Source organism: Bubalus kerabau, chromosome 5, assembly GCF_029407905.1.
Source record: "Bubalus kerabau isolate K-KA32 ecotype Philippines breed swamp buffalo chromosome 5, PCC_UOA_SB_1v2, whole genome shotgun sequence".
NCBI lineage: Eukaryota > Metazoa > Chordata > Mammalia > Artiodactyla > Bovidae > Bubalus > Bubalus kerabau.
Genome location: NC_073628.1, coordinates 40,298,615 through 40,313,519, shown reverse-complemented (window position 1 = coordinate 40,313,519; position 14,905 = coordinate 40,298,615). Strand labels below are relative to the sequence as shown.

The 14,905-nt window shown below is 40.0% G+C and overlaps 1 protein-coding gene across 12 annotated transcripts in view; it reads left to right on the top strand.

The window, feature by feature from the left end:
• Positions 1 to 14,905, top strand: part of DLG2 (discs large MAGUK scaffold protein 2) — a 1,420,652-nt gene that overhangs the window by 1,245,627 nt on the left and 160,120 nt on the right. For all 12 annotated transcript variants that reach the window (XM_055581486.1, XM_055581487.1, XM_055581488.1 and 9 more), the window contains one exon: positions 4,736 to 4,850. In XM_055581486.1, coding sequence (XP_055437461.1) covers positions 4,736 to 4,850 — 115 coding nt within the window. The remainder of the gene's footprint in view (positions 1 to 4,735; positions 4,851 to 14,905) is intronic.

The following is a 14,905-nucleotide window of genomic DNA, read 5'->3' as shown; positions in this document are numbered from 1 at the left end:
TCTTTCCGACTTACTTCATTTAGTATGATTTCTAATTACATACATGTCGCTGCAAATGGCATTTCATTCTTTTTTATGGCTGGGTAGTTTTCCTTTGTATATATATATACACCACATCTTTATTAACTCATCTGTCGATGGACATTTAGGCTGTTTCCGTGTCTTGGCTGTTGTGAATGGTGTTGCTATGAACATACTGGTGCATGTATCTCTTTGAATTCGAGTTTTGTCCAGATATGTGCCCAGGAGCAGAATTGCTGGATCATATGACAGTTCTATTTTTAGTTTTTTGAGGAACCTCCATACTGTTTTTTGTAGTGGCTTAAGGTCCTGCTGCTTTAATGCAGTTTCCCACCTCAGCCTTATCCTGCATAATTTCCTTGTCAGTCTCCCATTCAAGAAGTAAACTCCTTTAGGTTCTGTCTTTTTAAAAACTATGTGCCATGTGCCTAGTACAATCCCGTGTGTAGAAAAGGAGGCATGATAGACCTTGAGGTTGGAGAAGCAGAGATGAGAGAGGCATAGCCACGCTCTAAGGAGTTGATGGGACAGTAAATGAGCGGACCAGCATGCATGTAATGCAGTTGGTGAGAGGAAAGAGAGCGTGGTGGTGGGATGGGGGGGCAGAGAATGGAGGAAGCCTGGGTTCTCAGGGAGAATTGTGGTGTTTTAATAGGCACTGGGATGTGATGGAAACAAACTGGCCTCACAGAGACCCAGGGTTGAATGCTGGCTCCATGTCCAGTGAGCTCTGGAACCGAGAAGCTCTGTGTGGTGAAATTAACCTCTCTGGACCTGTTTCACTACCTCTAAAATATATACTTACCTCAGAACTGTGTTAGGAGAAATAACGTAATTTTTAAGTACCTAGCACAGACGTTAGTTTACTGCAGATACTCAGTAAACATGAATTTTCCCTTAGAATAAAGATTGAGCACTTTGAAATCTCATCAGGGACTTCCCTGGTGGCACAGTGGAGAAGAATCTGCCTTCCAGCGCAGGGGACAAAGGTTTGATCCCTGGTCGGGGAAGATTCCACATGCCACGGAGCAGCCGGAGCCCACTGTGCCATGACTACTGAGCCCGGACTGTAGAGCCCGTGCGCTGCCCCTGAAGCCCCCACACCTAGAGCCTGTGATCTGTCACAGGACAAGCCGTTGCAACAAGAAGTCCCACACCGCAATGAAGAGTAGCCCCCACTGACTGCGGCTGGAGAAAGCCTGCACGCAGCAACAAAGACCCAGCACGGCCCAGGATAAATAAAATAAAAATCTCATTAGAATGTTTTCCTGAGTGTGAAGAATCTATTGGAAAATATCCCAAAGAGGAGGGCATGGATGTGAATGAAACATTTGGGGAGAGAAGAGAGAATTAAGATTGAATGGACGTGGTGGTGGTAGATTTTTAACTTGTTCAAAATGTAATTTTCAGTACTATTATAAAACATAAATAAGACATACTTCACAATTTATGTGTCTAATTTCTTGTTTATTTCTAGAGCAATTCTAACTATAACTTGTTTATCTCTGAGAGACTGGAGACATATCTCTCTCCTCTCTGTCTGTCTCTATCTCGCACATACTCACATACAGCCACACACACACCATTTATATTTACAAACTCAAATCTTATTGTTTTTCCTTTGATGAAATTACTTGTAAAGCTTTATTTTTCAAAAAGGGACAAAGAAGGATAAACACTTTTGAATATGAGATTTATGTTTAATATGATTAAAGTGGAGAAGTTGAGAACAAGATAGGTTCCAAGTAAGACAAATACAATACAATACACAATATAATACTTCCCCATCCATAGCAGAGAATGTAAACACTGTAGAATATGATACAGAATAAACATTTCAAAAGCATGGTAGAAAACATTTTGGGGATCTGATGAGCCATCCATTAAGGAGAACACAGGAAGAGTCTAACAAAGTGCCAATCACATGCGGTTAAGTATCAGGAACTGTTTCCAGACTGTATGACATGGCTGAGATGGGGAGAGCTCGGAGACTGCCAAGAGGGAACAGTAAAAATAACAGTGCAATTTGGGAGTGACCCTAATTAAATAGGAATAAAGCCTTGAAATTAAACAGAATAATTAGCCTTGAGAAAAGAAGTCCTAGAGGAGAATCATCTTGTCTTTCTTCATTATATATATAAAAAAAAAACTTAATGTTGAAAATGGGCAATTTCAGTACCTGCAGGCATTTAAAACTGAAATTCATTTCAGTTCTTCTCCCTCATTCATTCATTCAGAAAATGGATTTCAGGTCTTTGTCATGATGGTGAAGTCATCCAAGTGGTAAAGGGGGTGTCCTGGGATTTAGTGATTCTTAAGATTTAGTGATTCTTAGGGGCGATGCGTAGCATTTAGCTGGTGACAGTATGGAGCATGGCTCAGGAGATACAGTTCCAACTCTGTGTTCCAGGATAGATTATTTTCTCCAAAAAAAGAGCTCATGGGGACTGTGTGACGTCCGTGCAAAGCTTGACTGGTACTCGTGCTACAGCTTTCTACCTGCCTGCCTCGAGTGTGCTCACATGCACCAGGACCCCTGTCTGATAGCAAAGGCTGTCATATGGGAATCATTAAATAAGTTACGGCCTAAACTGTGGGATATAATTGAGGGTATTAAGAAACATGACACTTATTATTTAAGAGAAGGTAGGAAAATATCCAAGTTAACACTGGTAAAAAGGGAGGACAGAGCATTAGCATAATATATAATTGTGATCTCACATGTGTGGGGGACTATATGTATATATTCAGATGAATATGGCTGCAAGTCCATCACCCACTGTCTATGTACCTGCAGGCTATGCTGTGGGGAAAACCAGGAATGAGAGGAGAAGGGGGGATGGGGACCTCTTATTTTTTATTCCATGTTTTTTCTTTATATGCTTCACATTTTTACAACATCCGTGGCCTTCATTTTGTAATTTAAATAAGAAATGAGATAATGCCCATGAAGCTTGAAGCATAACATCTGCCATGTGGCCGGCAATAAATGTTAGTTGGATATTAATAGGATGGCAAGAAAATATGACTTGCTCAGAATGACTTAATCTGCATATAGCATCATATTGATGGTTGTATAAATAAGTGTTTTCTCTCCCTGCTAAAATGAAATATTTTAAATTACAGTTAATAGATTTTACATTAAATATGTTATTCTGCTCACTTAATCATTTAGGATTTAATTATTCAAAGAGAAGTTTTGAACAGGAAGCCTTCCAAATCTAGCTAAAATGAGACTTTGTTTAAACACCAGAAATTTCCCCTCAGCTATTAGGGTTTTATCTTTAGAGTGCGGGAGTGAGTGCTAATCTGCTTCAGTCATGTCCAACTCTTTGTGACCCTATGGACTGTAGCCCGCCAGGCTGCTCTGTCCATGGGATTCTCCAGGCAAGAATACTGGAGTGGGTTGCCATGCCCTCCTCCAGGGAATCTTCCCAACCCAGGGATCGAACTCACATCTCTTCATGTCTCCTGCGTTGGCAGGCAGGATCATTACCACTAGTGCCACCTGGGAAGCCCATCTTTGGAGTACTAAACTTCAAAAATATTTAACATTCAGAATTCATTATTTTCTGTCATTGAAAACCAAGATCAAATCATTTTCCTTATGGAATTCCGTGCCACAACCACCAATAGATATTCAGTAAATTGAATTTAAATTTAATTTTGTGGAACTTTTTATTATAAAAAATTTGAAATATACTGTAAGGAGATCATCTTGTATTATATTCATTTAATCATTCTTATTTTGTGAAAAGTTATTAATAAATTGAGTTGAAAATCAATTTGTTTTCTGAAATATATTAGAACCTCTCTTAAAATTCTTCCTGATGAGTTGCTTTGCAATTAGAAGAACCATTTACAATTTGAATTAATATGTTTACAGTTATCTTCTGGGCAAATTGAGCCTTTTACCTAAAGCAAAATTTTCCTAAAGCAAGATACTGTCGTACCAAGGAGATGATAGACCAAGTTAGGATTCAGAATATGAAAACTTCAAATTATTTCTTTTTATATGCTGACTGTGTTACTAAGTATCTTAAAACTTATTTTTCTGTCTATTTTTATTGGATTGATGTGAAAATAAATTTCCTACGATGACATAGTATATTTTAATAATTATATTTCCTTGATTTTTAAGACCCCCTATATTTTTTCTTTGCATGCTTCTAAAATAGATTTAATATTTTCTAACCCTGATCTCCTGAGAAGCTAATTTTTATATATTGTGTTAGAATTGATGAAGTTTGGCATGTGGTGTTTTATATTAAAGATATAAGGCAAAATTGAGGTACAATCCAAGTAATCAACTTCTAAGACATCCCCCTCCCCAAGAAAAGAATTTAGCAAAAGTAAAAGAGTTTAGCAAAAAACTTTTTTTCACAGTTCGTCACCAAACACTTAGTTCTCCAGTCTATCAGTTGGAAAGTGACCTCCTCCTCCCGTGTACTTTTCAATAGTGGGGATTTAGTGGTGGTGTGTTTTCAAGTTTGCCTTTTGGGAAGTAACTGATTTGTTCTTTCCCTCTTGGGAATGTCTACAAATAAATAATATGAAAGTGAAACTTCTGTATTCCACTAGTCTTGCATTGTGCATCCCTCTGTTTCTTGGCAAAGGAACCAACAACAGGGACAAAGGGCTGCCTTGAGTGTGCAGTATTTCTAACTTGCTGAAGGCACAGAACCAAATTTGCCATCTTCGTTTTCATTCCCAGATTACGCTCGATTTGAGGCCAAAATCCATGACCTACGAGAGCAGATGATGAACCACAGCATGAGCTCCGGGTCCGGGTCCCTGCGAACCAATCAGAAACGTTCCCTCTACGTCAGGTAGGCAACAGTGTGTTTCTTACTGTGACCTGCGCGTGTGAGCCATCAGCTTGGGGAAACAGCAACACCGTGTAGCAAGGGGACACGTGTTCTTAATTAGCCCACGCTCATCCGCACACCACTGCAAGACCTGAAGCGTACCGTTGTGAAGAAGTTTCAAAAATGTTATTAACTACGTTAAATTAGTTTAAGTCCCCTGCTTTTAACAAGTTCTTTGACCATGTTGTGATCCAAGGTAAAGTTCTTAGCACAGGTTATAGTACAAATAGTGAGAAAAATATTAAATTGAATATATGGGCCGAAGCACTGGACATCTGCTTACCATCGGTATGGGAATAAAATATTCTCATATTTCTTCCTGGCCTACTTGACATCTATCCTATTAACTTTGGCATATTGATTAGAAATCAGTACTCTCTCAAAGAGTTATGTCGTTTTTTTCTTAAAGTTTGGTAGAATGACTTTTTTCTGTGGCATCTCATTACCAATTGTTTCTCAAACCATAAAAGTTACTTGTTCCTTGCCTGACAAAACTCATTAGCTTATCAGAAAAAAAAAAAAAATGATTGCTTTAACTTGAAATGCCTTCTGGTCTTTCATACCCATAATTAATTCTTGAGTAAGGTCCATCATCACTCAACTGTAACATGCACCTCTTCTTAGCATGAAGCCTCCTATATTCCTCTCAAAATATACTTTATCAGTGCTGACTCTAATTTTAAAAAACCCCAGATAACTGTACACTATAAAAGCTCAATAAATTTGAAATATCCAGTTCTTTATTAAAAAATAATGCATTATATTTCTTTGAGGATTTTATGTCATATTAGAGCATTAATTTCTATTTTTTTCACAGAATCTAGGAAAATCTTCCTAATTCCTATAGGAAACTATTCCTCATTCCACTACCATTCAATTAAAAAGAAATGATGACTTATAATAATAAGAATGCTATTGTATGTATTAATGGCCAGAGTGGGATAGTGATGCCCAGTTAATAGTGAAAATGAACCCAGGTATCACTGGGGGAACCACGCCCATCCTCACTGTATTCTCTTGGGGTCTGGTCTGACTCCCACCTACGGTCATATCCTTTAGACCTGAAATTTCACCATCTTGTCTTGACACGAGGTGCATGTTATAGACATTCATTTATATACTTAGATTTGTCCTGTTGGTTTCCCTTTGGCTGTAAGGTATCCTTTGTGTCTTAGGTAGGTACAGCAGGGCCAAGGAGGGAGGAGGATTCCAGAAGGCAGCAGCTTCTCGAAGGCTTTGGTTTGCTGGCCTCTCTGACAAGCATAGAGTCCCTTCTTATTCCAGGGAGTTCCAGGACCTCAGAAGCCCTGAGATTTAAATAAAAAAAAAATCAGAATATGAATATCCCAAATTTGTTCAACTGCATTTTGGAATATTATTTTGGTCCATGTCTGTGTAATCTGTGAGAGGAACTATTGAGAACCACCCTAGAACATGCCTTGTAGTGACATCACAAATATGATGAAAAGCAGCTGTTTCTGTTTCTCCTCACTTGTGTTGTATTGCTGGTCTTTTATAAAATATTTTCTAAATCCTGAAATGCTTTAGTCTTGGGTAGCAAATTAGGAAAAGTTAACTAAGTTAATAGCATAGAGATAAATCAGCTAAAATTAAAGTTATATAGAATAAAACTGGAAGGAAAAATGATCATATTGTTGGTTTCTTGTTAAAAAGTAGAATGCATAAAAATGTTCAATGTACTAGAAGGAATTTGCTGAAAATATACTGGTAATAACTTAGTCCTTTTAAGTAAGTTGTGGAAGATTAGGGAAGTGAAATGAAGTGATATGATGCCATTATGTAAAACTAATAGACTTATTTGAAATAGTAGTATTGCTCAGAATCAGACCTTTACTCTCTGAAATGGTAAATAAAACTATAACATACAAAAGAGATGAAGACTTAAGGTAATAAAGAACATTGTCTTGTCAGTGCTTTAATAGTTGGATATTGTATTCAAGGAGGAACTCCTGTTAAATAAGGCTCAAAAATAGCTGAAAATTCATGAAAAAATTCCCAAATTATTTCTTTATAAGATACCAAAAGTATCTTGTAGAGGTCTGACCTCAGTTTCTAGGTGACTCTTAGAGGCATAGAATTGCAAAAGATGTGGACCATGAATAGAGTCCAGTCAGAACTTACAAGATCCCCTAGCCCTGTTCTCATGCAATGTGATAAATTAATTAATTTCATTAATTAACGAAATAGAAAAGCCTAAACGGAATTCTTTCTCAAAATGATTTGGTATGTTTATACCTTTGTTGTTTGTTTGTTTGTTTACCACTAATTTTGGCTGTAGGATTTTCAGATATGCTTGTCTCGTCTAGATCACTTAAACAGAACTAGTGCCTGTTGATTGTGTTATTTTAGAAAGTCAACTAGATGCTGTTTCAAAATAAATCAGTAGCAGAATTTCTCTGATTATATAAATATCAGATGATGAGCATGTCTCTTTAATCCCAGAATGTCACCCTGGAATGTTATTCCCTTTACCCTGCTCAGCTTTATGTAATGCTCGGGCTGGAATCTTAGCTATCACCAGGCCCACTGTTTAATTTACAGAAGGGGAAATTCCTTCCCCAGGAGGAAGGGGCCCCACAGCCGCTTGGCAGCAGAGTTGGCTCTCCTGCCTTCCAGAGCCATCTATCACTCCAGCTGCCTTGGGCCCAGCTTATGTGCATCAGCTGTTCAGTGCGCTTTGGCTGTGAATCCCAATGTGCTTCTGTCAGCACAGTGGCCGACTCTTGGATTACGAAACAGATTAGCTGAGAGGAGAAATTCAAAAAGAATACTTCTTTGGGGTTTTTACACAGGATAAACTGTACTATAGGGCTTTCATATGGGATTTCTTTAGTACTATTCATATTTTTCCATGAAGCCAAAACCTAAGCCAGAAAGCAAGCTGCTGCTTTGTTCTGTAATAAACAATTTAGCTGACTTAGTAGAATATTTGCTTGTACCACAAAACCACCTTCCCCTTGGAGTTACCACTTCTTCCCTAAACACCATACACTGTCTTTCTCTCTCACACACCACTCTCTCTCTCAACATTAGCCCTATGCTGGCTGTGTGCAAGGCGATGCATCTTCTCGAGCTCATGCAGAAATTGGCCTCCTTCCCTTCCTAGAAATAGTCCCCCTGGTGATGGCGATGTATTTGCCTGGCAGGGAACTAGCACATTTATCCAGGCAGTGTTGTAAACTTGAGCCAACCCTCTCTATTTTCCAATCTAGTTGTAATTATTTTCCTTCTTCTAATCTTTTTTTGTAAGGCACTTGAAGTGCTTTGGTCGTGTCATGCAAATGGAGTTGATTGTCACTAATGATAATGCTGTACATGTTCTATGCCAATGATTTGGATCTGCTTGGTTGAATGGGCTATGTGTATTGTGTATTTCCTGCATTGTGAAACATGTAGTTGTAGAATCTTAAAAGTAAATAAAACATTAAAAATTTGAATAAAATATTTTTCAAAGTGCTCCACAAGTACATTATCAGTTCTTCAGCCCTAGATGCCACCTGGGCTCCTGGTATGGGTTTGTTGCATGTACTTTGGGGCTCTATATATGTGCAGGTTGAGGTCTCTCTACCACTATAATACGCACTCCCCTTGGTATCTTTCTACCAGCTCTAAATGCATCCCACTAGCAGAACAAGGCTTTTCCTGCTACTAATAGGATGTGCCTTTATATCTAAAAACTACCAGGAAAGGTCAGAGTAGAGGGGGTTAAATTCACTCCAGAGTGCAAATGGCTAAGGAGAGATCCTTTCTTTGGATAAAAGAGAAGCAAGAGCACCTAGGACACTGGGAGAACGGAGAGGGGGAGAAAGAAAAGCAGGTAAGTCCACCAATGGAGAGTAAGAAGGAGGTCACAGGAGAGAATATAAAAGGAAACCTGGTCCTTGTTCATTTGTTAATAAAAGATAGCAATTTGAAGAGTTCAAGGGAATAAGCTTTCTGTTGTGAATTTAGGTTTAAAAGTCAGTAACTTATTTATTTATGCGTTCCTCAAGCGTGTTTTGAATGTATATTCTGTGCCAGAACCTATAATGGACACTGAGGACCTAGAAGTCATGCCCTGTCCTCAAGGAACTTGCATCTAGTGTGCAAAAGAGATGAGGGGAAGACAGTCGTAATGCAGAGTACTGTGAAAAGTTAGCTCTAGAAAGGCCAAGAGCCTTTACTGCTACCTTATACAAGGATATCTGAATTAATTCTTGAAGATTTTATATAAGTTAATTCAGAGGCCTTCAAACCATTTTTACTCAAAATAAGAAATACATTTTTATCACGACCCAGTAAATACATACACACATAAAGCTGAAAAAAGATTTTATTATTGAAGTTTATGTTTTATGTACAGTAAACTGCTATTTTCCATTCTGTTTCTCTCATTCTTTAAAAAATGGAAGTCACAACTCATTAAATTGGTTTAATGACTCACTAATGGGATGTGATCTACAGCTTGCAGATGGAATAAACAAGGAAGAGCATTCTAGGTAGATGACACAGGACTCAGGCAAGAGAACACGTCTTCATGCATTATAGTCAGCATCTGTGGGATCCCCCTTCCAGTTCCTCATGGCTGTCATCAGCACCCCATCCTCACAATTGCTTCCATTTCTCCTCTGCGTTCTTTAGCTACTCTAAGCCCTCTGCTCACAGTTTTATGTTCTGTATTTGAAGTATTTACTTCCTTCTGTGGTCCTAAATCCACATTTTAAACTAGTAACTCAAACTTTGTACTTTCTTTGACAGTTTTTCCTTCAAGGGCTATATATGACAAATGTTGAGGTCTGCCTCCTGCTCTGTTGTTTAAATCTTTTACGCAACAATTCATCAGAGCATCAGTTCTTTCATTCAACAAACATGATTTCACATGAATATACCTGCAATATACCAGTCTGTAGCAGATGCCTAGCTACAGAGATGAATAAGAGATCAGACCTTCTTCCCTCAGGATTCTCATTGCCCATATCTGCAGACAGTTCAGTTAGAATGTAGGACATTATCGTAACTATTCTCATGTGCTACGTGTCTTGCAATTATTAACCTGTGTTAATCTTCACAACAGCCTATAAGGCTTCCTACAATGAAATCTACCCAAAAGATCACTGGTGTTTAAAACTCACATATTAAAATAGTGATCACTCTGGTCTTTATTACAGCTTCATGGTAAAGCTCCTTGAAATGGCAGGTCCATCAATACTAGGCCTGCAAATCCCAGTTAATGTCTTAATTTTCTTATATCTTTAGTGCCTTATGGCACAGTGCTTGGCCTAAAGAATTCTCTTCAGTAAATATTTGTTGAATGAATTAATTCCTAGATTCTCTTTCCCGTAGAGATGTGAAAGAACAAGATTAAAATATAAGCCAAGACCTTTGAGTAGTCAGCCCTCTGGAAACCCAATATCAAGTGCATGGAGTTTGGTCAAGTCCTGTGGACACAGGCACTACCTTTTGGGATTTCCAGGACACATCTGGGTCTGCAAGGCCTTTCAGGCAGGTTCACCTGCCTGCTGAACTCTGTGACCCTCTTTCAGCTGAGGCCTAATTCAGTAATACATTTAGACCATGACACACAGCCTGTACCTTCTTAGTGAGAGGACCTGGGGTAGGGGCAGGATTCAGGGTTAACCTCATCTGTGTCTCATTCTCAGCACCCTTAATCTTCCTATTCCAGAGACACAGGACTGGAAGTTACACTGAGGGAAATCTTGAGCAAATAGATTTCACCCAGGATTCTTCATCCTGATGGGTTTTTATTCTAGAGGAAAGATGTTCTCCCCTGATTGATTTTGGTGGGAGGGGAAAGCAACATCATCATGTAAGAGACTCTGGTCTTTTTTCTGCTCTTCTTTAAACATTAATATATCCTTCCACTGTACTTCCTGCCCCACTGTATTTCTTGTCTGGGGATGGGCTTCCCAGGCAACCTGGGGAACAATGTGGAATGGAGCCACTTCAGGGAACTTGGCTCTAGTGCAAAGTTGCTTCCCATTTCACTTGGCTATGAATTTCTCAAGGTTATTTAAGGTATAGCCATGAAATCGTTGAACTTTATTAGAGGAGGCCATGGCACCCCACTCCAGTACTCTTGCCTGGAAAATCCCATGGACGGAGGAGCCTGGTAGGCTGCAGTCCATGGGGTCGCTGAGGGTTGGGACAGGACTGAGCGACTTCACTTTCACTTTTCACTTTCATGCATTGGAGAAGGAAATGGCAACCCACTCCAGTGTTCTTGCCTGGAGAATCCCAGGGACAGGGGAGCCTGGTGGGCCGCTGTCTATGGGGTCACACAGAGTTGGACACAACTGAAGCGACTTAGCAGCAGCAGCTGCATGAAATCGTTGAACTTTATTACAAGTCAGGTTTTTACCTTTTTCCCTTCCAGCCTTGGACCCAAATGCTCTCAGCAAATGTCCCCAGGGGACATGCTGTAATCCTGTGTGCATCCCTGCCCAGTGTTGGCACAGGGCTAGCCAACAAAGGCATTTTTACTGCTTCTCATTCATTCACTCATATATTCTTCTTCGACAAAATTATCATTTATTCTTTCAGAAATACAGTGTATTGCAGCACCTTGGATTCAGAGTTTCTTGCTGTGTGTGTGCTCAGTTGCATTCTACTCTTTGAGACCTCATGAACTGTAGCCCACCAGGCTTCTCTGTCCATGGGATTTCCCAGGCACCAATACTAAAGTGAGTTGCCATTTCCTCCTCCGGGGATCTTCCTGACCCAGGGCTCAAACCCATGTCTCCTGCATTGGCAGGTGGATTCCTTACCACTGAGCTACCTGGGAAGCCCCAGAGTTTCTTATCTCTCTGAAAATCCTACTAGGGGAGACATGACCAGATACCTGAAACAGTCTGACAAGATGAGGCAGAAAGTCTGGAGATGGTCTAGACTTGGGAAACCCAAGAGCTTTGGAAAGGGCAGTGCAAAAGTCAGGAAGGCAGCCAGAGACACACTGAGAGGCCTGTGCTTTATTAGTCACTTCATTTAAGCTTTATAACAGTGCTAAATACAATTATGATTATTATCCCCATTCTACAGATGAAGAACCTTGTACAAGGCCAGAGAGATTTAAAATAGCATGGCGCCACATGGCCAACCAGTGTTCCCTGCCCAGGTGTGCCTCCCACTGGAGCCCCTGCTCATCGTACTACAGAACAGGGAGGAGGAAGTGAATTCTCTAGGGGCAGAGGTTACATTCATATTGATAGACCTCCTGTTTCGTTTATACTTTACACTGACTTCCTCAAGGGAGACCTGGCCTCTGGTCCAGACTTCACAGTTGATCAATTGCTTCACAGTTGATCAATTGCTGAAACTTGAACTTTTCATTTATAAAATGGACATAATACCTTGTTCACCGGCTTGTTGTTAGGATTAAGTTAAACTAAGTCTATGAAAGAACCTGCCAGATGGGCTTATTAGGTAAAGGGTAGGGCCTGTACCCCTCCCACTGGCTCAGCGCCTGCCTCCTAGCTGGTGCCTCCTTTTAAGAGGAATCGATTTTGATTCTTCATGTGTACTTTGAGACTCATTAGCATTATGTGCACTCTCTCAGGCATTTGCATTTTTAATTGCATCCTTAATTGTGGAACAAAAAGCTTTGTCTTCAGGCAGCTAATTTTGTGCCAGAAATAGAAAGGAAGAGTCACTGGGGACTGGGAGGAGGTTTCTCCTTGCCCTGAAATCATAGTCTGGCCCCAGTTTTAAAATATTTTTAATTTTTAGTTTCCTATGAGAAAAAATTGCTGATCACCATGGGTGACCCTTCCATTAACCATCACATTTCTTATCTATCTCTTTACCCCAGGATCTAGAATCCAGATACCATTTTTATTAATGCATGCACCTTATTCATTCAGTTGCTCACTCATTCATCCATTTCAGAGCCATGATCATCCACCTTATGCTGCACTGCACCTTGTGGATAAAAACATGAGTAGGGCATCTTTTCTGCCCTTAAGACACTCAAGAATCACCCTGTCGATCTGGGCTCTGATCCTCACCTCCACCCCATGGTAATCATATTTCCAGAAATTTCATATCACCAGAGGAGATACTTAGCCTGTTAGCCCCAAATTACTACTTCCAAGAACAATCTGAACAGCTCTAGCTAGAAAAGAGGGCAGAACAATAAAAGGCACAACACACAGTGTTCACGGGAGAGAACAGGTGAGCGATGAGTGTACGGAAACATTGAGGGAATCCTCACCCTAAATCATGAGGTTAGGCAAGGAGCAAGGGAATAGATTCTCAAGACATCGGTCCTTTCATCTTAACATTTGGAGCAGTGCCAGATACATTATAGGAATTCAGTAAATACTTATTGAATGAACTTTTTGAATATCCATTGAACATGATGGTTAAACATGATAGTATTAGGAGAATCACCAGTGACTCATAGACGCTGGTTGAGTTATGCATGTGCTCGTCTGTGTCCCTGTGCACTGTGTAAACTCTCTTCTAATGTTCACACCCTCTTCACTTCCCACCTGTTGACTCACCTGTCCCCTCCACCAGATGGTGAGCACCTCTCCAGTGGAGATTTGCTGGGTTAGTCTGTATCTGCACAGCCTGGCATACGGTAACTGCTAAATCAATCAAGTGAATGAATTATGAATGTTACTAGATTGGAGAGCATTTAATTTTAATTAAAATTTTACTTCATTACTTCATGACTTGCCAATGGTTCTCTGCCTAACAGAGGTCCTTGTCTCTTCTTGATCAGATGAGTAAGCTGTCCTGTTCGTAGTGATCATTGCCTCAAACTGTTTTCTTAAAATGCATTTAGCCAAACAAATGTCATATTTAATATAGGTTAGACTTCAAATCCATTTTCCTTCTTCCTGAAAATCAAAAAGAACAGAAACAATAACATTCACAAGTTCTTTTACAAGACTTCCTGGCAGGCAGTTTGCTAAGCACCTTATGTGGATTATCTTAATTTAATTCTCACAAACCTCTGCTATGAGGTAGGTGCCATTTTTAGCCCCATTGTAAAGAAGAGAAAATGGAGACCAGGTTTGAAGTTTACCCATAAGAGACTAAGCTGGATCTAGAACCTAAGCCAGCTGTCCTCTGCCCCTGCCCATGGTGTCATATGGTTTTATTGAAAGGCTTTTGTATATTTGATTTGATTTGATATAAAGTATCTGTTAAGTAGGTATTGTTTTCCCACAGTTTTCAGATAAGAAATCTGAGGCTCAAACTATTGACCTACCTACGCTGTTTTCCAAGCATAGAATACTACCACACCCTTGCCTCCATCCACTCTCTTTGAAGAAGAGTACCAAGAACCTAGAATAGTACCAAGCCCTTGCTTCAGTCCACTTTCATTAAAGATGTGTGAGCCCACAACTCACATGTATCTTTGTCTAGTGTTTGCCTCCCGTTGCATTTGCTGCCATGTTACACACTGCATGATTTCTGCAGAATTACTTGTGCATTATTAAATGTTGAATGGGCAGTTGAGTGAATATCATATAGTCATCTTAGATCCTGTGCATATGTGCATGCTAAGTCACTTCAGTCGTGTCCAACTCTTCCCTATGGACTGTACCTCTGTCCATGGGATTCTCCAAGCAAGAATACTGGAGTTGGTTTTCATGCCCTCCTTCATAGGATCTTCCCGACCCAGAGATCGAACCCACATCTCTTTTTGTCTCCTGCATTGGCAAGCAAGTTCTTTACCACTAGCGCCACCTGGAAAGCCCTTTAGATCCTGTACTGTAACTTAAAGATGCCCGGAGCATTGTGAATTTGTGGTTAAATTGAGCGAAACCCCGCTAGCTGCAGCCATGACAACAGTGTGAGCAAATCCTCTGCCTCTCTTCTGCCAACAGATTTTTCAGCCCTATCCATATAAAGTCCCTCAGGAAAGAACACAATTGAAGTGCCGATCATACATCATGCCCCGCACGTGGGGCATGCAACTTGAGACCCACAACCAACTACACAATTTGTGGGTCTCAGTGCAAAGTGAAAATGGGGCTTCGTGTTCA